We start from the raw sequence: 26,411 nt of genomic DNA, 5'->3' as shown, positions 1-26,411 counted from the left end.
TCATATTTGATTAATACAGTGACGATTATGCTATGATTTAGTCTGTCATATATAGTTGATTCTAATTCAATTTCTGTAGTTTTTCTTACTATACATGCTAAACAAACCTACAGTAGCTTAAAATCTTAAGTTTATTTAATGTGTATTTTTGTTCTAGTGTGCTTGTAATTGGTGTGTAAAAATGTGTAAGTTTGATGTGTAGATTTAATAAAAGCCCTGGAACTGTCAAAATGTTTATTGTGTGATGCAAAATTATGTGTTTTGCATTATCTGGCAGACAACACAGAGAAAGAGCACACATACATGCATACATATTCTACTGGTATTTTAACAAAACAAAATCATCAAACTTATCATGTAACAATGGTTGTTCTTCCTATTCTAAGACATTACATTGCAGAGCATAGTAAAACATAAAGAAATATGAACATATCAAAGTGGCTGAAAACCACAACATGCTGTAAACACACAAACAGAATATTTTTTTTGAAAAACTGCTATTTCTAGACAAGACATTTAGTTTTAAGGGATTTTTAATCCTATTCTCTTTCCGTCCATTGTGCTTCTCACTGCATTATTGAAGTCACACATGCTGCATTTTGTAGTGACATTGGAGATGCTTTAGATGTGTTGCTTTGCTCATTTGCTGTCATTTCTGAATGAGGCAGATGTTGCTAGGTTTGAAGAGTTTCCAGTATTCCTCGAGATTTCAGGAGGTTTGCTGTCATTATCTAAAGCAACTTATTACAGGTTCATTTCCCCTGAAGTAATTAAGTGTTCAAAGGCACCTCCTCACAAGGCCAATTTTGCATCATAATTACGAGTTTGCTAATCACGTGTAGATCTAGTACTGCTGTCTTGTGTTTGCTCAGTCTGTGAATGTGTTTGTTTCTTTTTTTCTTAAAGACGTCTGAACAGAAACCAGCTTCACCAGCTTCCAGAGCTTCTGTTCCAGAAGAACGCGGCTCTGTCCAGACTGTAAGTCCCTGATTCCTGCAGTTTTGCAGATTGATTTTGAAGTGATCTGTATAATGAACTGATGATTAATATGGTGTTATGCATTTCTAAAATAATGCAATTAGTTTAGTGAGTTTACAATGGAGCAGTTATCCAGACAAACAGGAGAACCAAACTTAAGAACACAGTCTTGACAGCTGTTTGTACCTTGTCATTTTCGTGGAAAAATGAATAGTTTTGACTGGTTATTGTATTGTCACTGAGTGCATGATAAATCAGCTTATTGATATCTGCGTTGTCACCTAATTGTATTCTGATGGATTTTGGTGGAAGGCTGGATGGGTTTTTCTGTCCCGCTTTGGTTCAGGTTTTTTGTTAGGGTTTTTAAAATGGAAAATGTCCTCAGTGTTCATGTATTGAGTCTAAAGCTGGATGCAATTCTTTGTGTTGTTTAATAGGTATTAATGAATAGAGCTGATTTGCTGTAAGGCAGTCCATGACAGTGTTTACCGCTGGGTTTAATGATCATTAGCCATGATTATCATTGTCTAATGACTTTGACAACACATGAGAGCTGGCAGTGCATGTGTGGAGACCCACAATCACTCATCATCACATTGCTGTAATTCACTGAATACGATGCCTCTTCCCCTTCCTAATTCCCCATTGTGAATTTAAATGCAGATCAGAGGTGTGTGTTTAAACTTTTAAACCTTTTTTTAGTAATTAATATTTGTGCTGAGTTGTGATATGGTAATGTTTGGCTGGGTTGAGGTTTTGGATCAAAAACAGGAAAATAATCAAATGAAACAGTGCTCAAAGATTTACTTGCTGTTCTGAACTTCTAACAACTTTCAGGAAAGTTCGTTCAGTTCATGCTTGCTGTTATAACAACTGAGGCTGAACACATCCTGTGTGAAATACCCTTAACAATCTTTTGTTGTGTCGGAATAGCGTTTGTCCTGTCACTTACAGGGCCTCAGTGGATGAGCGATAGAGGCCATGATGTTAATCTAGGCTTTGATGTGCCGTCACATTGTGGTGGAAACACACAACGAGGCATTTCTGCAGCTTGATTTTTTGAGTCCTGAAACTATAGTCAAAAAGTGATTTCTCAGGACCATATAAATGAGTAGTTAGTTGACTGTTATTGTTGTTGTGTGACTTTGTATGTTGCTTTTGTCTCATGAGTGTTCATGTGGTGGGTGTTTTAATGATGCTGTCATTAACCCTTAAACCTCGGGTCTTTAGCGACCGTCATTCACTACCCTCTCCCTCCTTCATTTTTTAAAAGTTAGACATCTACTGTATTAGTATTCCTCAATCTAGTCATTATAAACAGTATAACAAGAAAAAAAATTAAAAGAATGTCTGTTTTCTGATTATTTTTTTCTAAAAATTGTATAGGGTCGCTAGAGACCCGGGGTGTGTATTAGTGTACGTAAGTATATATTTTTTCTGCACAAAAATATTCAAATATTCAAACTCAGCACATGCAATTCACATTTATTCCTCGAGGTGGCACTGTTTAATAGGCAATAATGACGTGATGTTTCGCTCATAATTAACACAGGCAAAAAACAAAAGAATATCATCAGCAAATATTGAACTGGTTTGAATGGCTTTACTGCAGACCAATTACTGTATGCCATAAAATCTAAATGTCACTGTCATTTGATGGTGAATGTGGTGAATAAGCTGCCAGCGATCAAACTATTGATTCTGAAGTGACTAAAAAATGATAGTTTTGTTAATATGATTAAGATTGTGAATATGAGCCAGATACTGATTGTACTGTAGAAGTGCACTCTGATGATGACAGCGATGGTAAAATCATCTGCTCAAATTAAACCATTCTAAGTTTTAAAGGGTAACAAAATATGCTTTATTTTATTCTTTTGTAATTGTTCTTAAAATATCAAGAGAGTTTTTTGCTATTGCAGCAGTTAGAGATCCATCAATGCTGGATATATAGGCCTGGGTCGCTAAAGACCCGAATATGTATGGGCGAAACATTCATGCATTTAAGGGTTAATTTAGGCTGTGTTCTTCAAGTCTGATTGATTAAATGATTCAATTAACCATTCATAAAGACAGTCACTTGCTTAATTCCTGAATGAATCCGCTGTTTTGAACAAAGTGGTTGAATGAGTGAATCAGTGACTCACTTATTAGGACAGTGACTTGCAACCACCTAATGGAAGTTTTAGTTTCATCTTTAAGGTTCTTTTTTATAGCTCTATATTCAAGCTATCTTATATTTAAAACATACATTTTATAATCTCATTATTTATGCAATTGTAACCGCAGTGTAAATGCATTCATCGTATCTCTGAGCTGCATTAAACAGCGTGTAAATACTTCTAAATGCCAAGTGCAAAGATGAATGTTGTTTATACTGATTTGATTGAGAACAGTCCAACTGCATTTATTGAGTAAATGTAAGAATTTACATGAAGGATGACACATACATGTAATTTATATTTGCATATTTGCATTTATATAAAATGCCCCTGTAAGTCAATTTAAGTGGAACAAAAAGTTCATTGCTGTTATTTTTTTTTATTTTTCTGCTGACTTTATAGAAATGACCACTGTAATGTGCATTTTCTATAGAAAACATGAAGTGAAGCATGTAATACTGAACATTTAAAGGGAACAAACGTGGGATTACGCTTAGGTTTAGTGAATGAAATTGAGTAGTTGAACCTTTTAAGTTGCAGGAACTTGTCATATTTTGCTGTGTGTCTAAAGATTGCAGTTCATTGATCCGTTTAGCTCTGCTGTATAGTTTTAGCACAGTTTATGGGTCTGAGTTTGTCTAGTTAATCAGAATCAGTTTCTCAAGTGAAAGATCTTGATTTTCAGACAGGCGTTCAGCGAAGAGACGCTCTGCCGTCTGCGGTCTGATCGTTACTCTTTGTTCCTGTTCCCTGCTTTTCAAGGTGGATCTTTATGTTGTTGCTGTTTTTTAATGATTTACGCAGCCAGTGAGAGCAGCAGAGACTCTGCAAACCCATCTGAGGAAAGCCAGAGAGACATATTTAAAAAACATGTTGAAATATTCAGAGCGAGTGGGACGTGGAAACGAACAACAGGGAGAGAGAGATGAAAAGAGGACAAACACAGACAGAATTCTCCATGTATGTACAAGAGATTCTATATTTCGCTGCCATCCATTATTCATGGCCAGGAGAGGCTCTGTGAAATATTCACAATGAAGAGCATCAGCAGGAGTGACGTCTCCGTGTTTGAGAGCGGGAGAAACAGCCTCCCTCTGGGCTGACGTACCGCACAGCCACCTCTCGCTCATAATAACCTGCCCTGTTAAACACGCACAACAGAAATGATGGATTGATATGACATGCATAAGTCATTACGGCGTTTCCTCTTAAAAAAATGTTGTCAGGGCAGACATCTTTATTCAGCGAGACGACACGGGGAAAAAAGAAAACCGCACCGTTTCCTCCCGTTCTTCTCCATCAGCTCAGGAACTGGCTTATTTTGAATCAATATTATATTATGTTTTGATGTTTGTTAAAATCAAACTTTTAATTATAAACAAATATAAATATATACACATAATTAAAGCTTTAGAACATAAAAAGATTTTAAAATCGCAAAATTTACATGCTCTTTGTGAACTAAATTATTACATAAATTCAGTTGATACACTTTCTTAGATTTTCTTTCAGCTGCCTTCTTGTGTAAAGAGACTTACAGAGCCTCTTTACACAACATGCGATGAAAAAAATGATTGTGGCCGTGAATAAAGAATTATGATTTAACTAAAATGAGGGAACAAATAGTGAATTGTGGCTGTGATTTAAATAAAACTTGATTTGTGGGAAAGAATTCTTAATGTGTGGCCACATAAATATATTTTTGTGTTTTGAATACCTTGTAAATTCATAAATTCATGTCATTTTTAATAACGATCTCTTAATTAAATTCTTAAACCCTTATTTAAATATTAAATGAATTAACCCTTATCAATTCTTGTGAGAAGTGAAACAAACTAACGCTCTTCATGTTTCATGTGATTGGCTGTTGTCTGCAGCATTTTGAAGAACATTTATAGCAAGCATTGTGATCCTTCTGAACTTCATCTAAATGAGATTTGCTTGCTTTTGTCAGCTCTAAATCCAGCTACAAAAATGTAAGAATGCTTTTTGAACGTTCCCATAATGTACAAAAATGTTATTCTCTGCACATACAAAATGTCCAGATTTTTTTGTTTTAGAAAAACTTTTTTCTTAGTTATGTGAACATTAAGGGAACATTCCATTTTATGGGATTTTAACTTTATGGGAATGTTACTTTTAAATCTTCTCTGAACATTCTAAAACTAGTAACCAGTGTTGGAGAAAAGTTACTTTTAAAAGTAATGCATTACAATATTGTGTAACACCATACAAAAGTAACTTATCACGTTACTTAGTTACTTTTTGTGAAATGTAACGCATTACATTACTTTTGTGTTACTTTTTGTCACCTGGCCTGGGCTATATATTAAAAATAAATTATTTTTAATAACAGAACGCCTAAAAACTATATTTTTGGCAACCGAAAGTGAAATTAATTAAAAGTCTCAGGCTGAAGAAAGTGCCGCTGGTCTGCACCTCACTCCCAATTTCTCTCAACACGGGACAGGAGGTATGTCAGTCAATAAATAGGATAACAAAGTAACTTGCGTTTCTTACGTGAAAAAGTAACTCTAGTATTTTTTTTGTAAATTTAAAAGTAATGCGTTACGTTGTTACTTGGAAAAAGTAATCTGATTATGTAACTCACATTATTTTTAATGTGTCACCCCAACACTGCTAGTAACATTTTAAAAACATGTTCTAGAAGTAAAGAAACATTCCATAAATAATGATTTTGTGTAAAGTTCTGAGAACATTATTGGAGACCTTGAGCAAACGTACTATTAACGTTACTACAATTTGTTGAGTCAACTTAAAATAATTTGTTACCCTGCTGCCTTAAAATTTTGAGTTCAGTCAACTCAAAAAGGTTTAGTCAACTTGAAATGTTAAGTTGTACTAAGTGACAACTTAGATACTTGAGTTGATTCAACTTAAAATTTTAAGGCAGACAAGCCCAGCTTTTAAGTTTAACAAACCAAATTGTTTGTTGAGTCAACTCAGATATCTAAGCTTTTTTACATAGTACAACTTAACATTTCAAGTTGACTAAACTTATTTGAGTTGAATGAACTTACAGTTTTAAGGCTGCAGGGAAACAAATTATTTCAACTTGACTCAACAAATTGTTTTTTTTTTTTTTTTTTAGTTTATAGGTTTGAGTGACCCTTTAGTGGGCAGCCTACTCTGAAACTCAGATTTTGTTCAGCTAGCTTCACGCTACACTGGACAAAAAGTCACCTTGTACAGTGTGATTCGGGTTCAGACCACACGTTACCACGTAAACCGTGACACCGTAAGGGTAACAACATGAAAAATGAGGCCTTTTTTGCTATGTTTGTTGGCGTCGTTTTGAAGTCAAAGCGATGGTTGTTCACGACTTTCATGATTGATCACTATCTGTGGTGTGATGGAGCTGTGTAATTCTGAGCGGTGAAGGCATTCATATTCTGTTCATTGCTGTCTTTGTGGGAGGCTGGCAGTGAGTACAGGTGAACCCTGCAGAGACACACTGCTTTCCCCGGCTGCTGGAATGACTGTGCCCTTGTTCTTGGCCCAGTTAGACAGGAAAGTGGTGGCTTTGACTCAATGCACTGGTTTTTGCCTTCAGGCTAAGTACACATGGCAGTAATTGAAGAACGGATGCTATTGTTCCGAATGTGTTTCATCCAAATTTTGTGGTATTCCGTGATGTAAGATCCAGTCTCTGTGCCGTACGTGGCGAAGCACTGAGATGATAAAGAGTGCTCGCCGAGGTCAGATGATGTGTTATTCAAACTGCGCTGTACGAGCCTGTTCATATAGAGCTGGAATGAATCCAGGGGAAAGTTTCCACGGCCGCTCGCTTTCAGAAATCTCTAAAGGTAGATGGTTGAAAGCCGTTCGGAGCGCTTTTGCGTCGGCCTTCTTGGCTGAGACTCGATGGGAGAAATCCGTTTAGTCCCTCGGATGAAACTGTGGCAGGCGTCCAATTATTAAAATCAATCCTTCCGCGTAGCACAGTACACGTCTCTGTTTTAAACATTAGCATGTAGATCCGCGCTGTGTTTGCGGTTTATGTGTGCCGTTTAGCGGAGGTCAGGAGCAGGAAAGGGAGCGGTATAGAAGGGTTTCATTACAACTCTGTTAACAAATTTGAAATCACGGCTTTATTCTACTAAAAAAACATGAAAAAAAAGAATTGCTTCGTCTTCATGCAAAAGCAGCAATATTTGAAACGCATCAGGAACACAGAACATGTGATATTTGCATTTGCTTATGTAGATCGACTACGAGTAGTAAGAATTGTCCGGCTTGACAGCTCTTTTTTGGCCGTCTGCTCTCGTCTACATTCACGGCGAGTGGTTTGGCATCTCAAATGAGCCAAGAGTGATCACCAAACATCTAAGCAGCACAGATCCGTTCTGTTTGTCACTGAGATGGGAATAAGCAAGGACAGCATGTCTTCTGGAGCGGCTTTGGACACATCAATCATATTGCTGCTGGGACTTTGTGGAAGCTTTATTCCCATTTGAAATAAGAGTGTGGACTGGATGTTTTATGAAGGGCGGTCTCTACAGTAAACGCTCTCACTGCATTGCCTAAAACTGTCCTTCACTGTCTTTCTCAAACCAACCCTTAAAACACAAGCACACAATGGACAGTGTTTATTAATTGCTTTGTCTGGTTAATTGAAAATTTACTGTGTGGATGATTTTGGTGATGGACTTTGGACAATCTCTGAGCCAAACGATGGACTTAATGGACATCTATTGTGTCTTCATGCATTGTACTGCTTTGATTTAAAGAGCTTTTCTGTTTATTCATTTTGTGAGTTATGGATGAACTGTCAGAGGTGTTCAGTTAATTGCATTAATTTTGTTGCATTAATTTCTCTATCCAGTTCTGAGATTCTAAATAGTATGGAACTTAAAGCAAACTGATGTGATCCTGACTTCACTGAGTTCATTTTAGCCACAATGATTTTGAAAGTCATCTGTCCGGTCAGTTAAGGAGCTGTGCTTAAAATATTGACAACCTAGTGCACATTGGAGATCAACTGAAAAAACGGTGCCAGCTAGAGTGAAACAAAGCAGACCGTGTCAAGAAATTACTCTTTCATGACGCGGTTCACACAAAGCGCTCCTATTTCACTTGATTTTCATAATAGTGCAATATATGTATAACAGAACATATTAAAAACAATCTTCCTTCAGTGTTCTGGAGGGTTTAACCATGACTGCCAGAAATCTGTGATCAATAACATGAGTTTCTTATACATAAATAATTAGTCATAGTTGGATTCGCTTAAATTTGTCTCTAAATACTTAGCCTCATACCAACATGTGCTGGGTTGAGTTTTAGTGAATTTGTTTTTTACAAAACAGTTTGTAATCAAGATTATGTAACAAATATTTAATTGATACCAAATATTTAATTAATCTAATGTTTACCAATAAATTTAGTTATTTATTGTGTTCCCAGATTAATCTCAGATATCCAAATGTGATGTAATAATGCCTAAACTAAAATGTAAATTCAATGGAAAAAATAACATTAAAAAATCCTGCTTTTGTCCCTGTCAGAATCCATCTGAATCATAAAAGCTTGATAAAAGTTTGCTCACATACATTTAGTCAGAGAAGAGAGTTTGTCAGCTAACTTCACTGATTTCACTTTACAATAAGCTTCAAGTTTTGTTGACACTTTTACAGCATTTATTAATGCTTTCGAGAACAAATACCTGAACATTTAAAGTTTCTTATTCCCAGCTTGTTCCCAACATTAATTAAATCCTCACCTGTTTGGTAGATTCAGATTGAAATAAACCATAATTATAAATTTCAAATTGGCTTGGGTGCACAGCTGGTTTTAAATTGATTTTATGGAACAAAGGATGTAAGAAGCAAAAAAAAAAAGGAGGAGAACATCATTCAGTTTTCACTTTCAGTATAAAATGTTTTGTTTAAAACTGTGTTGTTAATAATGTGCAAACATGTCTTTGGCTTCAGAAAAAAACATGTTTTATGAACTAGACAAACATAAAAACATCATGAAATAAAAAAAATGCACGCTCTTCTTTTTAAATGTTTACGATTAAAAAATAGAATATTTATATTATTACTCATTTTTTGGAAGGCAGTTCATACATCTATTTAAAAAAAAGTCAAATGTATTTTTGGGTCACTGCCTGTAACGAGGAATGAGTGGCGAGAGGCGAGCGGATCCATCTGCGAGCTTTTATTAAAGGGGCGAGACAAAAACATGGTAGTACAGGCAGGGTCAAACAGGAGCAAACGGGTATAACACAGGCAAAACGTAGAGAATAATCCAATAATATAATAATCCAAAGGGCAGGCGGCGTACGGTCGATAACGGGGAGCCAGGCGAGGGAATCAAAAACACAAGAAATTAGGAACTAGGAACAAGGAACAAGGAAACTAGGAAACGCTAACAATGGAAATACAACAATAACAATCCATGACTTGCAAGGGGAAAGTCCGGGGCTTTTATAGTGTGCCTGATTGGCTACAGGAGGCAACGCAATGGGCGCGATGGGTGATGGGAGTAGTAGTCCGGGGTGCAACGCAACAGTCTGAGTGTAGTGACAGGGTGAGAGCGACCTCTGGCGGTGAGCGGACCGCAAGACACCGACCAGATTCGTGACATAGCCCCCCCTCAAGGAGCGGCTTCCAGACGCTCGAAGGGAACAACAGTCCAGGGGAGCGGTGGGGCGGGAGCGAGACAGGGCGAGGGCTGGAGGACCAGGTCCATGTGGAGGGCCCGGTAATTGAGGCAGGACCGATAGAGCAGCAACCGTCCAGGGCGGGGCCGGAGGCGGAGCAGGAGGCGCAGGAGCCCTCCAGGGTGGAGCCAGAGGCGGAGCAGGAGGCGCAGGAACCCTCCAGGGCGGAGCCAGAGGCGGAGCAGGAGGCGCAGGAGCCCTCCAGGGCGGAGCAGGAGGCGGAGCTGGAGGCGCAGGAGCCCTCCAGCGCGGAGTCGGAGGCGGAGTAGAAGGCGCGGGAGCCCTCCAGGGCGGAGCCGGAGGCCGAGCAGGAGGCGCAGGAGCCCTCCAGGGCGGAGCAGAAGGTGGAGCAGAAGCCCTCCAGGGCTGAGCAGAAGGCGGAGCAGGAGGCGCAGGAGCCCTCCATGGCAGAGCTGGAGGCAGAGCAGGAGGCTCAGGAGCCCTCCAGGGCGGAGCCGGAGGCAGAGCAGGAGGCGCCGGAGCCCTCCAGGGCGGAGCAGGAACCCGTGACACAGACTGGGACCTGGGGAGAACAGGGACAGAGGAGGCAGACAGAATAAGGGGAGAAGCAGAGAGTTTGAGGATGAACGCCGCCTCCCTAGGAGGATCTACAGCTGAAGCTGACACCTCAGGAGGCATTGGCGCAGCTTCTCCGACAGGGAAGCCTCTGGAGCTGACTCGTGGTCAGACAGGGCCTCTGGAGCAGACTTGAAACCAGACGGGACCTCTGGGGCAGGCTTGTGATCAGACGGGAGCTCTGAAGCCGGCTTGTGATCAGACAGGAGCTCTGGAGCCGGTTTGTGATCAGACGTGGCCTCAGGAGCAGATTTGTGGACAGACGTGACCTCAGAAGTACAGTGTGCAGCCCACACACACCAAATGGCAACCGCCATTAAGGGAAGAGCAGTGGCGGGTGGCAGGACCTCTTTAATGGTGATTTTAGAAGGTGTTGATGCCACTGGGATGTTCTCTGCCCTCACTGACACCAGTGGTGGGTCCAGCACGCTGGCCGTCATGATAGGCCGTGACCTTGGGATGTCAGACGAGACGTGGCGTGGCTCTGAGCCGTCAGGCGGGACGTGGCTTGACTTTGGGCCGTCAGGCGGGACGTGGCTTGACTCTGGGCCGTCAGGCGGGACATGGTGAGGCTCTGGACAGATAGACGAGACGTGACGGGGCTCTGGAAGGTCAGACGAGACATGACTTGGCTCTGGAACAGCAGCAATAACTTCATTTGGCTCATGAAGATCAGCTGTGGTTTGACTTGGTTCTTGGAGATTGGCTGTGACTTGACTTGATTCGTGAAGATCAGTAGTGAACTGACTTGACTCTTGGAGATCAGCAGTGACTTGACTTGGCTCGTAAAGATCAGTAGTGACCTGATTTGACTCATGGAGATCAGCGGTGACTTGACTTGGCTCATGGAGATCAGCAGTGACTTGATCTGACACGTGAAGACCAGCAGTGACTTGAACTGCCTTGTGAAGATCAATGACTTTACTTGACTCAGGAACCACGGCTGTGACTTTGCTTGATGCAGGAACCACGGCCTTGACGTTGCTTGACGCAGGAATGACCGCCTTGACGTTGCTTGACGCAGGAACGACCGCCTTGACGTTGTTGGACTTGGAAGCTTGACTGGACTTGGAAGCTTGACTGGACTTGGAAGCTTGACTGGACTTGGAAGCTACAGCTTTGGCTTGACTTGACTCTGGAACAACAGTCGTAGCTTGACCTGGCTCAGGAGACACGGCTGTAACTTGACTTGACCTAGTATGAACAGCTGCTGTAATGTGACTTGACTCGTGGAGAACAGGTGTGACCTGGCTTGACTCGTGGAGAACAGCTGTGACCTGGCTTGACTCGTGGGGCACAGCTGTGACCTGGCTTGACTCGTGGGGCACAGCTGTGACCTGGCTTGACTCGTGGAGAACAGCAGCTGTGTCTTGACTTGACTCTGTGTCTTGACTTGACCCAGGGGTAGCCGCCGCGGCATGAAGGAGCGCCATTTTTGCTGCCCATACCGTCATTAGGGGTGAGTCCAGCACGTGGGCCATCATGACCACAGGTGGCGTCCGGGTGCTGACCACAGGTTCAGGAATGGCGGCCATCTTGTGGAGTGGCTTAGAGGCGGCGGCCATCTTGTGCAGTGGCTCTGGCGTGGCAACCAGCTTGTGCAGTGGCTCTGGCGTGACGGCCATCTTGACAGTGCTTGGCTCAGGAAAGATGGCTGTAACTTGACTTGAGATAGGAGCGATAGCTCTGACCTGACTTGACACAGGAAACACAGCTTTAACCTGACTTGACACAGGAACAAGGACCGTAGCTTGACTTGACACTGGAACGGCAGCCATAGCTTGACTTGACTCGGAAACTTGACTTGACTCAGGAAACACGGCTGCAACTTGACTTGACTTGGAAACTTGACTTGACTCAGGAAATACAGCTGCAACTTGACTTGACTCGGAAACTTGACTTGACTCAGGAAACACAGCTGCAACTTGACTTGACTCAGGAAATGCAGCTGTGACTTTATACGGCTCTGGTATAGCAGCTGTGACGTGACGGAGTTCAGTTTTTGCCGCCATTTGGTGAGCGCGCATTGGCGCCGCCGCCATCTTGCAAACGTGCATCGCAGTCGCCGCCATTTTGTGCACGGGCTCCTCCGTCGCCGTCATTTCACGAGTGCACAGCGGCGCGGCCGACATCTTGTGCACGGACTCTGCTGACACTGCCATAGCTAGGGCACGCTCCGACACGGCCGCCATTTCACGAGCGATCCAGGCGGAAAACTTGTTTGTGGCGTCGTGATCTGGCGTTACCGCCAATCTGCGAGAGGGGTGCGCGGCTGCCATGTCCGCGTTGTCGCGTTTCTCCTTCGCGACCCCCACAGTACACGGCGAGCCCACACACAATAAGGCAAAGTTCATGAAAGCAGCCAGAGATGAGCGCGGACCCTCGCGTCTGAGTCTAGCCTTTAGAGGCTCATTAATGCAATCACAAAATATTTCCATAATGATACAGTCCGGGAGGGTGGAATGGTTAGCGATAGAAAGAAACTCACAGATGTGCTGGTCGAGAGAACGTGATCCTTGTCTTATCCTGTATAATATCCTGTCTGTGTCCATATCTCCTGAATGTCCGGGGGTGAAGCTGCTGGATTCTGTTGTGACGGATTGTTCTGTAACGAGGAATGAGTGGCGAGAGGCGAGCGGATCCATCTGCGAGCTTTTATTAAAGGGGCGAGACAAAAACATGGTAGTACAGGCAGGGTCAAACAGGAGCAAACGGGTATAACACAGGCAAAACGTAGAGAATAATCCAATAAACGAGAAAGAGTCCAAAGGGCAGGCGGCGTACGGTCGAAAACAGGGAGCCAGGCGAGGGAATCAAAAACACAAGAAATTAGGAACTAGGAACAAGGAACAAGGAAACTAGGAAACGCTAACAATGGAAATACAACAATAACAATCCGTGACTTGCAAGGGGAAAGTCCAGGGCTTTTATAGTGTGCCTGATTGGCTACAGGAGGCAACGCAATGGGCGCGATGGGTGATGGGAGTAGTAGTCCGGGGTGCAACGCAACAGTCTGAGTGTAGACACCGACCAGATTCGTGACACTGCCCCATGTACAGTCTTCATTAAGGATAAATTGTTTTACCTTTTGTTGTCTTCCCTGTTGGTATCGTAGCATGCTTTATATGCCGTTTTTGGAAGGTTACATGGGAAATGTAGTAGGTTACAGATTACAAGTTACTCTATTTAAATGTAATAAGTAGTGAAACTATTCAATTACTTATTAAAGTAATGTAACTTATTACATCTGATTACTTTTTGATTACTTTTCTAAATTTCTAATATTTTCAACTGTTAATCATTTTAAAACATTTAAACCAGGCAGAGTTAACCTTACAGTAGCACTCAACACTGATTACTTTCAGACTTTTAAAATACATCTTTGTTGGCTGGATGTACATTATCCCACTTTCTTCACATTATCCATGAAGAAATCAGTTGCTAATAAGCAGCAAGTTCAAACTTGACAAACATTTAAAGGATACAGTGCAGTCATACCACTTTTACATTTAACATTTTACCACATAAATAATTAAGTACTAGTACTTACAGTACTAGTTTGTTAGTTATTAGTCTTATCATCCATTGCAGTGTACCAAATAAAATGCCACCAGCTGCGTTTGTATGAAACAATAGAGCGAGTCTACAATATTTGGATGACAGAATTAAGAAACTGTACACATAATATTGAATTGAGATTTAATATTTTATTAGCTAACCAAACACAAAGCTTCCACCAAGAAAAACTATCAAGCGTATAGTGCTAACTTAAGTTGCACGGATGAGTGTTCGTTATTACCTTTTACCAGTTGTTATCAGGGAATAACATACATTGTGCAACATCACAACATCACAACTGACCAATCAGAATCCAGCATTCCACAGAGCCGTGTAATAATTTAATTTAAAGCACAGACACCACAAATTCAGACTTAACACCTCTTATTTACTTGGAGATCATTCTAAGGTTAAAAACAGATTTAAAATCATAACAATGAATAGTTTAATAGCTATGATGGTTTTGAAATCAAATGTTTGCTTATGACAGGAAACACTGGCATCTAACAATGCCTTGGAAAAAACTATTAATCTTAAAAAATAAAGTATATGCATAAACCCAAATAGGAAATAAAACAGGTACTGAATAAGCATGTGTCCTAAACTCTAGAAACACTGGTATCTCATTTTAGAGCAGTCAATGCAATTTATGAAAGAATTCAATTAAATCTGTATGTTGGGGTGTGTGGAAACAAATTCAGAAGTAACCCCCTTTGTAATCATTAACATGTTTAATAGTAACACTAATTTAATTGCACATTTTTTCTCAGTAACTGTAACTAATTACAATTACATTTATTTTGTAATTAAATTATGTAATTCCATTTACATGTAACTAGTTACTCCCCAACACTATTTATATGAGAGTTTTACAGAAGATTCATAAAAAAGTTAGTTGCACAAAAGTAGTTTAATTATAGGTACAAACTCTTCATGGCTTTTAAAAAAATATATATCTATAGGTTTTTTTCTGAATGAAGGAAGTTGAGGTGTTCATGAAGGATAAAGGGGTGTTTTAGGCCCTGTAACTGATCATCATTTCTTTTAAACTCTGTTTGATTTCATTGGTCAATTGGTCAATTTTCAAAACATATCTCATGCCACTTACTCTTGTATGTAGTTTTATATGCTTTCAGGTTTCTAGAAAGATGGAAAATGAGAAATTGAATTGCTAAGCAAGTGTTCTGTCAGAAGAGTAAAAATGACAAGTGTTATTCTGTAAGAGAAGGTTATAAACTAGCCTAAATGCTGAGCAGCAGACTAAGATGCAGCTGGAGAAATGAGGATGTGTAGAGGAGAGTCCAGGGGCTTTGAGAGGGTGAGATATGGAAGAGCCGTCCCTTCAGCCCGTGTTTCTAAGTCAGTGCTATGCCACCTCTTGTCTGAGTAAAAGAGACTGGCCTTTACTCGCGCCGTGGGCTTTCCCAGGCTGCCATTGTTCTCGGTCTCCAAGCGATAGGCCTTGCAATGTCACCAAGGAGATCGGGGACCTGCATGTTTGATTTTGGGTCAGGCGTGATAAAGAATGGCACAATGGGGCCTGGCATGTCCTGAAACTCCTCTGCCATTTACTAGACCATTCTTCCCCCTCTCGCGTCCTTCACGGCCCTTATTACGAACACTAGCGAAGAAAGACTCTGAGCGCAGGCAGAAGGTTGGTTAGACCACCACAGTCATACAAAAACATGTGCAGTATGACGATTGGAGAAGTCCTGTTAAGCACAGACTGTAGATCTTGATTGTGTGGATATTTCATAGCCTTTGTGTTTCTTTCAAAATTGTACTGGAAATGTTACAAGTCCAAAACGCTTAGACCTCAGACCAGACAATACATGAAAACACAACGTTTCTCTAAAGGAGCACAATGATAGAAGCCTTTAAGATCATGAATTTGGCCTTAGTTCATGAGTAGCTCTGTTGTAAAAAAAAAAAACGGTGCAATGTTATTTCAGATGGATTTCCAAAATCGTCAGCTGACTAAACCATAGTTAACATTATGTTACTGTCACATAAATTCAAACCACAAATCACATCGCACTGCAGAGCAGCTGTTGATTTAATTTGTTATTTTTTCACACACATTTTTATTTCTGATGATCAGGTATTTCAGTGATCAAAATGCGTCAGTGATGTTTAAGAAGTGTCCATTTGTCTCTGATAAACAGTGTGAGACATCCGTTTAGGTTGCATATAATGGACTTGCACTCCAAGGCTCTTGGTAATTTACAAACACTTTTCACGCTACTTAGATTACAGTGCTTTTGGGAAACGCTGCATAGCGATTATGTGCTACTTGCATTTGCGTAACATTCAGCTTAGTGTTTTGGGAAATCCAGCCCTTGTTACTGTCAATTTACAAATATGATGTTTGGATAATGTTTTATTTAAGATGGGCAGATACGTTTTCAAGTGCATGCGTTAGCTGAACGGGTGCTGGATTGGGAACAGTGGAGGCAGCTTTATAATTAGATTTTGAATGAGAGTGATCATTGTGTTAGAAATTATAGTTTTTAACATTTAGATATACTATACTTAGTTCAACTCTAAACCTGAACCCAGTACTATCCCTAATCAAATCTTGAAGGAATACAGGAGGCTTGCTGGAGGAACATTTTTTATTACTTTCTAACAAAACTGCAGAGTTTGATAATAAAACGCCTTGCCTTCAAGAAAAATGACAAAAGAGAGAAAACAGAGGAATCAGCAAGAGTTGAGTCTTGTGTTTTATTCACAAGAAGTTCATGTGAGATCAGCGAGTTAGAAAAATCGTGATGTTTTGTTCTTGTCAAAATCCTAGTCTTTAAACTGTAATTTCTATTTTTAAATCTGACGCGTGAACGGTGTGACATCTGTGTGGAATTTGTTGGTCTGTGAATGGCTGCTCCATTCATTTTGGATTTGTTACACAAACGTGTGATCCAGAGAAACATCCTGCCATCAAAGTATTACAGTCGAGAGGTTTGAAATTCTCCACTATGTACAGAAAATATGCTCTTTGAGTTACTCCCTACGTGACATCAAGCTGTTCTACAGATGTTACTTATGTGCACAAACCAGGTCAGAATAAATGCTTATGACTTTTATGGACATACTGTACAGATGGTTCTGTCAGTATCATTTTCTGTGGGTCTTTAGACTTGCCTGAAGTCTGTTCACTGCACCTAGCAGTGCAGTCTAATACCACAATGTTCCTCGTAGTTACAAAAAGAAAGAGTTGTGGCCCTAGAACAAAACCTTGGGGGGATACCATACAGCATGTGACCCAAATAATTGTTTTGTTATTATTTTTGCTTTTTGTGTGTGTTATGTCAGTGTAGATTTTGTTTATTGCAGCAGCCATGTGTTAATATCTGTGTCAGCCATGCTCCATGTAGGCAAAAAATATTTAAAGTATGATCCGATTAGATTGCAGCTAATTTTGACACATTAAGTCACAGAAAGCTTACAGAAAATTGCATACTCTAGCTTTCACATTTGTGGTTCACAAGTCCACAAAATCGAGTTATTTTAGATTTCATATCAATGGCCAAGAGTGCCCCCTTTGTGCCCTCACTGCACACTGAATGCTCTCAGAAGATGCATAAAGCTATTTAATTAGATTAGAATTTACTAGATTGAGGAAATGCTTTCCAGTTAATGCAGTGCCCATCAGACAGTTAGCAAAGCCAACCGGAAGTTCAGCCATGCTTGTTTGACATGTGAAAACAAACTGTTTTTTGCACATCAAGCTTGTGTTTATTTGATGAGCTCTATATATGTGTGTTGAAATGCGATTTATTCAGCTTTTTGATCAAAATGTTGCTTTTCTCATAATATTTACCCACATTCAAGTGTTGATAAAAAAAGATTGCGTGAAGCTAGAATAATAGCTATAGGGCTCTGTTCTTTGTTTTATTGCATGTTCAGATATTCATACAAGAAAATATTCTGGGGGGGGACATTAAACTTTTGTGAAGATGATAAAAAATGTTGGCGGTGGCTGGCAACTTTTTAAAAAATCTAGTTAAATTTGTTCATCATATAAAAATGATTGTGTTTCTTCAGAAAACTTGGAGCGCTTGGAATTCTTTTACAGTGTCTTTATGAACATTTTGAAGCTTGAAAATGTTGATTCTCTAGGCTTTCAATGGATGAACAAACAAACAAACACCCAAAAAAGAATATTAAATATCTTAATTTGTGCTCTTATGATGAATGAAAGTCCCATGGGTTTGCAACGACATGAGGGTAAGTAAAAAATGACAGATTTTATTTTGCCTAAACCATTCTTTGAAGTACATTCTGCTCAACTCTACGCAGACTATAAAGGAAGACGAGCACATCCGTGATCCTGCAAACGTGAGTGACTTTCAGAGAAGTGGAGTCACAGCGGCAGTGTGGTTTGTGGAGTTTCTGTCGCTCATCTTCACTGAGAGGCGGATGAAGCTTCTGTTAATAAATAAACTGTTTGGAAATGAGAGCAGCTCTCTGTAGGTTTGCTTTGAGAATGGCTAATTTAGGACTGCACCAGTGGATGCCGGAGAAATCAAAGAATTAGAGGTGATTTTACACCGATATTATCGATCTTTTGTTTCCCGTCCCACTGTTTATGTCTCTCATGTTTTCTTCTGTGCGTAGCACTCGACTCGTACATGCAAATAAGTAGGCGACCAAGTAGAGAACTTATTGGCATCGCAATTATTAAAAGAGTCTCAGTATGAGTCATTGCATATTTAGCAGTGTGTTCAGTAATGACCATTTCACTGCAGTCTCCCCTGTGTAAACACATAAGCGATTCTGCCCTACTTCTGAAGTGTTAAAGAGAGGACAAGGACATGAGGGTAAGTTGCTCCTACTGCCTAATGTTCCACTTCCACTTCTCTGAAAGTCTTTACAGAGTTAACCTTGATCAAACCGCCAGCGTGCTCCAGTGTTATTAATTACACAGAAAGGAGAGTCTTTAAATATTTAGAGACTCCGTTTGGAGTATTAAGGCAGAGGAATTCCAGCGAGACACAACAGCCAGATGACAAAAGAGAATCGTGAATGTTGCTGTCATTCTTGGTCTCGCTTACACACGCTAACTCGGCTGCATTAGAGTCCAAACGGAGACTGTTAAAGCCGTTAGAGAAAGGCCTTGATGGCGTATATCATGTGACTGCCTGTCTGATGCTATCCAGACACTCAGCTTTGCCCTGTAGGAAGCAGAGCTCACACAAGGGATTGCATTATCATTGACTTTTTATGTAATTGTATGGCAGTTTTCAGTTCAGTAGTGCTTGAATGCTGTTATTTCTGCTTTTTCACTAATGGCACCTTCTATTGTCTGAGCTGTACTTCACCCACCATCCATCTCTCACTGGATTTGACCATTTTCACCATAAAACAGGCTAATTCATATTCAGAAAGCAGTGCAGCGTGGGCACCATTAACAGTTCAAAAGAGACGAGAAACAAAGAGTCTGTGAAGTGTGTGTTGGTGCATTAACCTGTATGCCTTCATACGCTCATGTGAGTGTAAGAATGTGTGTGTGTGAGAGAGAGAGTTAATGGGAGTCGGTCATCAAAGATGACAAACACATTCTCAAAATGTCACCACGTCTACCCTCCAATTATTCCATTTTACTGATCCCATGCTGCTCGGTAACCCATTGCCTTGTCGCCCTTTCATTCGCCTTTGCAAACATTGAAAGCTAAAGAGGAAAAAGCCAAATCCATGTGCAAATATTAGCCAAGCGACACAAAGGCATTCCAGAGCGGCTTGTTGTCCTCTCGCTCCCTGACTCATCCTTAACCCCTCTCGAGAACTCGTTCCTTCCCCTGTCGTTCTCATAGAGCTGATTTCTGTCTCTTGCATGTGCAGCGCAATTACTTTAAACCTGCACATCTGTAAAACAACACACCATCTGAAAACACTGTGTTCTAAGTTTTAGGACATCTTAAAGAACTTGCAACTCGGACTGATTGGAAAGAAACGTGCTGTCATTTCGTGCGACTCTTTCAAAGTTAAATGTCCAGTGAGCGGTGCTAAAAGCATGTTCGGTTTTATCAAAAACAGATCAGCTTGTTTTATTATGTTGGATGTTGTTGGTATCAAACCAACTCAGAAATGAAATGTCTAGTGAGCGGCGCTAAAAGCTTTATGCTCTGTCGCATTTAAAAATAACATAGCACCTACACTAAACCCTACACTTTATCTAACTTGAAGTGTTAGCAAAAGCAAATGTGTTTGCTGAAGCAAACATGTCATTTTAGCTTGCTTCTGCAATTCTTGGAGTTTTTTATCAAGTGTCATGACTGTGTTTCACAGGACTCATACTAGAGCGCTCTGCATCACAAATACAGTGCTGTACCAGGTGTGCTACAGAGCAAGTTTACTATGTCAGAAAAGCCATATGGAGCTGGTTATACAGTTTAGTGCAAAAGTTTGGGAACCCCTTGCAGAGTCGGTGAAAATGTGAATAATTTTAACAAAATAAGAGAGATTGTACAAAATGCATTTTTAATTTAGTACTGTTCTGAGTAAGATATTTTACATAAAGATGTTTACATATAGTCCACAAGACAAAAAATAGCTGAAATAAGAACCCTTGGTTCTTAATAGTGTATATGGTTACCTGGATTAATGATGACTGTTTTTCTTTTTTGTTTGTTTGTTTATTTGTTTGGGGTTTTTTTGTTTTGTGATGGTTGTTTATGAGTTTCTTGTTTGTTCTAGGCAGTTCAACTGAGCGGTGTTCTTTGGAAAAATCCTCTTCAGTTTTCCAGCGTCTTTTGCATATTTGAACCCTTTCCAGCAGTGACTGTATGATTTTGTATGATTTTGAGATCCAACTTTTCACACTGAGGACAATTGAGGGACTCAAACACAGCTATTAAAAAGGTTCAAACATTCACTGATGCTCCAGAAAACTTTGTACAGGAGGAAGATGTCCAAATTTTTCTTATTTAGTTGAAATATAATTTTTTTCCCCATTTAGTACTGCCCTTTGGAACCAACAGAAGATACTTGCATGTTTTCTGGAGGACAAATTAAGTACAACTTATCTGGATCTTCAAATTCAAAAAGTTTTCACCTCCCCGGCACTTAATGTGTCGTGTTTCCTTCTGGAGCACCAGTGAATGTTTGAACCTTTTATAATAGTTGTGAGTCCCTCAGTTGTCCTCAGTGTGAAAAGATGGATCTCAAAATAGAGTCACTGCTGGAAATGGTTCAAATATGCAAAAGATGCTGGAAAACTGACAAATCTGCAGGACCTGGAGGATTTTTCGGAAGAACAGTGCTCAGTTTAACTGTTCAGAACAAACATGAACAATCATCACAAAACAAAAAAACAGTCACACAGTATTAGAAACCAAGGGTTCCCAAACTTTTGTAGCGAGTTACTTCTGATTGAATGTCGGACTATATGTAAACATCTTTTATGTAAAATATCTTACTCAGGACAGTACTAAATAGAAAATAACATGCATTTTGTATGATCTCTCTTATTTTGTTAAAATTATTCACATTTTCAAAGATTCTACAAGAGTTTCCCAAAGTTTTGCATAAACTGTGTGATATTAACATTAAAATGTACTAGTTCAAAATATAATAGTTCACCCTTAAACACCCCTAATTTTACAAACTAGTCTGCACGAGTTCTCCAAAATGGAAAGTAGTTACGAAATTATGACAAATAGTCAGTGTGTGCTAGTTTACAAATTGTAGTATGGTAAACATGTTTATAGGACATAGTATAGTACAACTTGAACTAACAAAAAAACTTTAACTATTTGATGTGGTCTAAACAATGTGATTAATACAGAAATGTAAGATTTTGGTAACACTTTATTTTAAGGTGTCCATAATACAGAGTAATTACCTAACTAAGTACTTAGTAGTAGCCGTTGTACTTACATGAAACAAAATGTATTTACCATGTAACTAAGTTATGGAACAGCCTGTAATTACAGTTTGTAATTATGTAAATGTAATAGGCAGTAACTGTTACACATATGTAACAGACTGAGTCTGTTACACAGCCACTTGTACACTTAAGTACAATCTTGATATTTATTTTAAGTAGCTTATGCCTGTGTAACATTATGTAACTGCAATGTAATTATAAAGGTATTACATGTGTTTAAGCTGTGTACTGGTGGGTTAAATCAAACTAAGGTTCAGCCGGATAAGGTGTACAGTATAGATACACATGAAGTACACTTAAGTAAGATCTTGATACACTTTATTTTAAGTAGCTTATGTCTGTACTTACATTTTTAATTATGTTGTATAAAGTGTGCAACACTACAGTCTTTTGGTTACATATGTAGCTGTGTAACAGACTCAGTCTGTTACATATGTGTAACAGTGGCTGCCTATTACATCTACATAATTACAAACTGTAATTACAGGCTGTTCCATAACTTAGTTACATGGTGAGTACATTTTGTTTCATGTAAGTACAATGGCTACTCATAAGTACTTAATTAGGTAATTACTCTGTATTATGACACCTTAAAATAAAGTGTTACCAAGATTTTTATTTTTAAAAATCTCAGTATGGAGTGTCACCCCTAAACATTAAATCCCACCCCTAAACATAACCAGTAGGGAGTAAGCAGATCATTCGACAACAACAATTCTCAACAATTCCCAATTATCAAAAAGTTCCCTGTTCAACCTTTGCTTATATAGTGCTGTTAACAATGCAGATTGTCTCAAAGCAGCTTTACAGTATTAAAATAAGAAAATAATGTGTTGATAATGCAAAAGGACAATAGTAAACAGTCAGTTTTCAGTTAAGGTCAGTTCGTCGTTGAATTCAGTGATGTCATTGTCCAGCTCAGTTCAGTTCAAATAGTGTCTGTGCAGTCAAGCCGACGGTATTGCTGGAAATTAAACAATTCAAACGAATTAGCCACCAATTCACTGAAACGTAAAATAGTTATGAATTGCCAAAATGTGTTGCATAGTATTGTGCAAGGACCACATGAAAATGAGTTTCCATTAATCAATAATCTGCTACTGTAAGCATAATTTGTGTGAAAAGGAATAAAAGTTGTTCATGTCAGCTGAAGCAGTGAATTGTATGTATGGGTACGTTTTTGGAGTTGTGCAAAAATGTACATACTCATTTTACCAGTAAGTCTAGCTTGTCTAAATACCATTGTAACTTCTGACAGGGAAACAATGAGATGAGCAAACACCCTCACGGAGCTACACACACACACACACACACACACACACACACACACACACATCCAGTGGTCATACTTTTGGGAAGGTAGACTCTACCCACAACACAATTATACAGGGATTTTTGAATGATTCCTCTGAAGAAATGTCCGACCTAGGTTTAAGAACACAGGAGCAGCGCTGCCATTGTGCAGCCGACGCGTAACCCTGATCAAACCCGCACCGGCCCTCTTTATTTAGTCTTTCACCCTTGGCCTCGGGTCTAAATGCCGTTCCCATCGCTGTCACGGGCTCAAGATGGATTGGTCAGCCTGGGCCCCCCTGGAGCTGTGTTTGCCTGAGGAAGTCCTGAGGTGGAGAGGTCAGTGCGGTGGGACGGCGGGGGGCGCAGATGATGTCCACGCTTTATTGAGAGCTCTTGCTGCCTATTCACGCACCAGCACTGACTTTCCAAAGAGGGAAGGTTGTAAATGCCTAGAAGAAAACAAAGATAACCCGGCGCCCATCCCCGATGGCAGGGTGCTCAGTGGGATTGGATTGTATTGATTGTGTTGTGAGCCGAACCCCTGCAGACACGAGCGGTGATTGTCCCTCTCTCTGATGAGGCTGCAGCTTGGCTTCAAATCGCAATCATTTTTAGAAAGTAACAAAAAAAAGTAATCTAGCACATGTGTTGGTTTGATTTGTGCTGATAGCAGGATTTGTGAATGCAATCAACATTAACGTTTGCGTAAAATTGAGAAAACAGATTGCGGTTATCTACCTTCCCTGGGTCCATGATGGATGAAATTATGTTTAGTTTCATGTTTAGAGGGAGAAACATGAGTACGGTAGTTTTGTTTTCACAGTAATCATCCCTAACTGCATTTTTACAGACACGCATGTGAACTGGAATTGAAGTCGATTTATTTTCCTGCAAAAATTGCCAACAGGACAGGAGCTTGCTATATATATATAGGCTCTATTTATTCTCTCTCTGTTTTTAAAGTTTCCTATGTTGAAGCCTTTGGGCTGTTTTAAACATGTTGTGAATCTGGGAGAAACGTGGCAGAGAATGACCTTTCTCCGAAAAGACAGAGCCTCAGTATTCTGGAGGGTACTGTGGGAGTTTGGAAGTATGAAAACATTAACACTGGTGAAAAAAGACGAGTCCAGAGCGATCATGAGAGACTCTCACACACTGACTCCTGTCTGTTCCTGCTCCATTGTTCCTGAACACACGCACACACACACACACACTCAGTTCCAGCTGGGTACCTTGGTCTCCTAGCAACCTTCACCTCAGTAATTTGACTGGCGGCACCTACGGTGAGGAATCATTGATTCACAAAGCCTCAGGACATTTATATTACACCCGCAGAAACAGACGGAGAGACGAGACCTTTAGATTTCTGTAGGCCGTGAATATATCGCTGCTGTATTTCAGTCCGACATCACGTTATTTGCTTGGCTGTGTGTCAACACGAGGGTAAAGATATTGAATGCAAGATAATAATGACATTTACTAGTCAGAATTTATGTAAATAGTCATGCTTGTGAAGAAAAACATACAGTAGCTCAGTTATTAATATATGGAAATGGCACGCATGTCTTGCTTATATCTAAATCGAATCAAAATCACAATTCATTTAAAAAGCATCTTAAAAACCACAGTGTAGCGCAGGGCACAACCTAACACTTTTTGAAATTCTCAGTTTGTGTAAATCCACATGGGGTTCAGAGTATCATTTTTTTTTATCCACATTAATTTCGCACTTGTCTTGTACAAATATGCCGCTTTGTTTAATAATTACACTGTATACGTTTTTCGTTATTTACCTCAAAAGATAGGATGTGAAATGTGACAACATGCCCCGTAGGTGGGGTACATTGTAACATTTGAGGGGCACATTGTAACATGACCATATGACAGCTTAAAATGTGATCTGATTGAATTTAAAAAATATGCAAAGCAGACTAAAATATTTTGTCAATAAAATAAAATTATTAACTTTAAAAAAAAAAAAAAAATGTTTTTTTTTTTTAAAGAATTAAAAATGATCTAATATTGGAATTTGACAATGAACATATCGCAACCATGCTTGGGACAGTCCTGTGATGGCTATATATCGACTATATGGCTATACTGGTCATCACAGCTATACAGTATAGTTGAAAACAATGTGTGCAAATGAAGAAACACATTTAGACATTCACTAAAACACTCCCCTCCCTCCACACACAGCTCTCATAGAACATGAGATACAAACAAGCCAAAATGCTTTACATTTCTTGAAATAGTGAAAATGACATGGCTAATGTCATAGAATAGCATAGTTTAATAATAGCGGGGCAGATTGTATCGCAGTGTTTGAATTTAGGCACACTTTTTTCTCTATATAGTGTTAATATGGCAATTAGTAAACACTGTATATTTGGTTATGCTAGCATGTGTGGAAATATTTAAACCACGTGTGTTACAATTAACCCTGCGTTAGTTGCCCCGTGTACCCCTACCAATGCTGAACAATTCCACAACAATAAAACAGAATACATTAACATACAAATAACAAACAGGTGAAAAAAACACATATGAATTTTTACAAAGTGGTCAAGGTCTCATCAGTGGCCATTTTTAATGAAAAAAAGTGATTTTTTTCAAACATTGTTGGAGTATGTTTTACAAAAATATTATTTCAGTCTTTCTACTTCAAACTTTCATGCTTAATTCACTGTTACATGCTGTTTTAAGTTGAAATTGCTGCGTAGAAATTGCACTGCTGATCTGTAAATCACCTGTGTATTTATTTGTATTTTTAGTTTGCTGTTATAATTATTATTATTTTTGTTATTACACTGTAGAAAATGGCTGTGAATTTAACGTTAAAAGACTGTAAAAAATGCTACAGAATTCCCCTACTATATACGGTAAAAAATAACTGTATTGAACATTACATGTCATTTTCGGTAGTATACTGTTTTTTGGAAGTGAAAAAGAACGAATAATTTACAGTGAATAACCACTGACATTCTCAGAATTCGAGAATGTTTTTGTTGTTGAAATAACTATGTTTCTTAGTTTTTTCCTTATCAGTTTTGTTCATTAGGCATGTATGTTACATCTAATGTTGTTAAATGAATGTTTATTGCATTATTTCGGTTTGATGTGTTTTACCATGATGGTGTTTAGTGTTTGTGAATGACACTGTGCATCTTCTATGTATGTTAATATTTAAAAGCTGCTTGTGGTGGGCTTTGGTTCATCATGTGACTTTCTCATCACCACCTGCTCTTGGTGGCTATCAGTGTAT

General features: G+C 39.4%; 1 protein-coding gene across 2 annotated transcripts in view; it reads left to right on the top strand.

Moving 5' to 3' along the window:
* slit1a (slit homolog 1a (Drosophila)) overlaps nucleotides 1-26,411 on the top strand; it is an 89,716-nt gene that overhangs the window by 18,843 nt on the left and 44,462 nt on the right. For both annotated transcript variants that reach the window (XM_051125524.1, XM_051125523.1), the window contains one exon: nucleotides 907-978. In XM_051125524.1, coding sequence (XP_050981481.1) covers nucleotides 907-978 — 72 coding nt within the window. The remainder of the gene's footprint in view (nucleotides 1-906; nucleotides 979-26,411) is intronic.

This window comes from Labeo rohita, chromosome 13 (genome assembly GCF_022985175.1).
Source record: "Labeo rohita strain BAU-BD-2019 chromosome 13, IGBB_LRoh.1.0, whole genome shotgun sequence".
Lineage (NCBI taxonomy): Eukaryota > Metazoa > Chordata > Actinopteri > Cypriniformes > Cyprinidae > Labeo > Labeo rohita.
The sequence above is the reverse complement of the archived record's forward strand: the minus strand, read 5'-3'. Positions and strand labels throughout refer to the sequence as shown.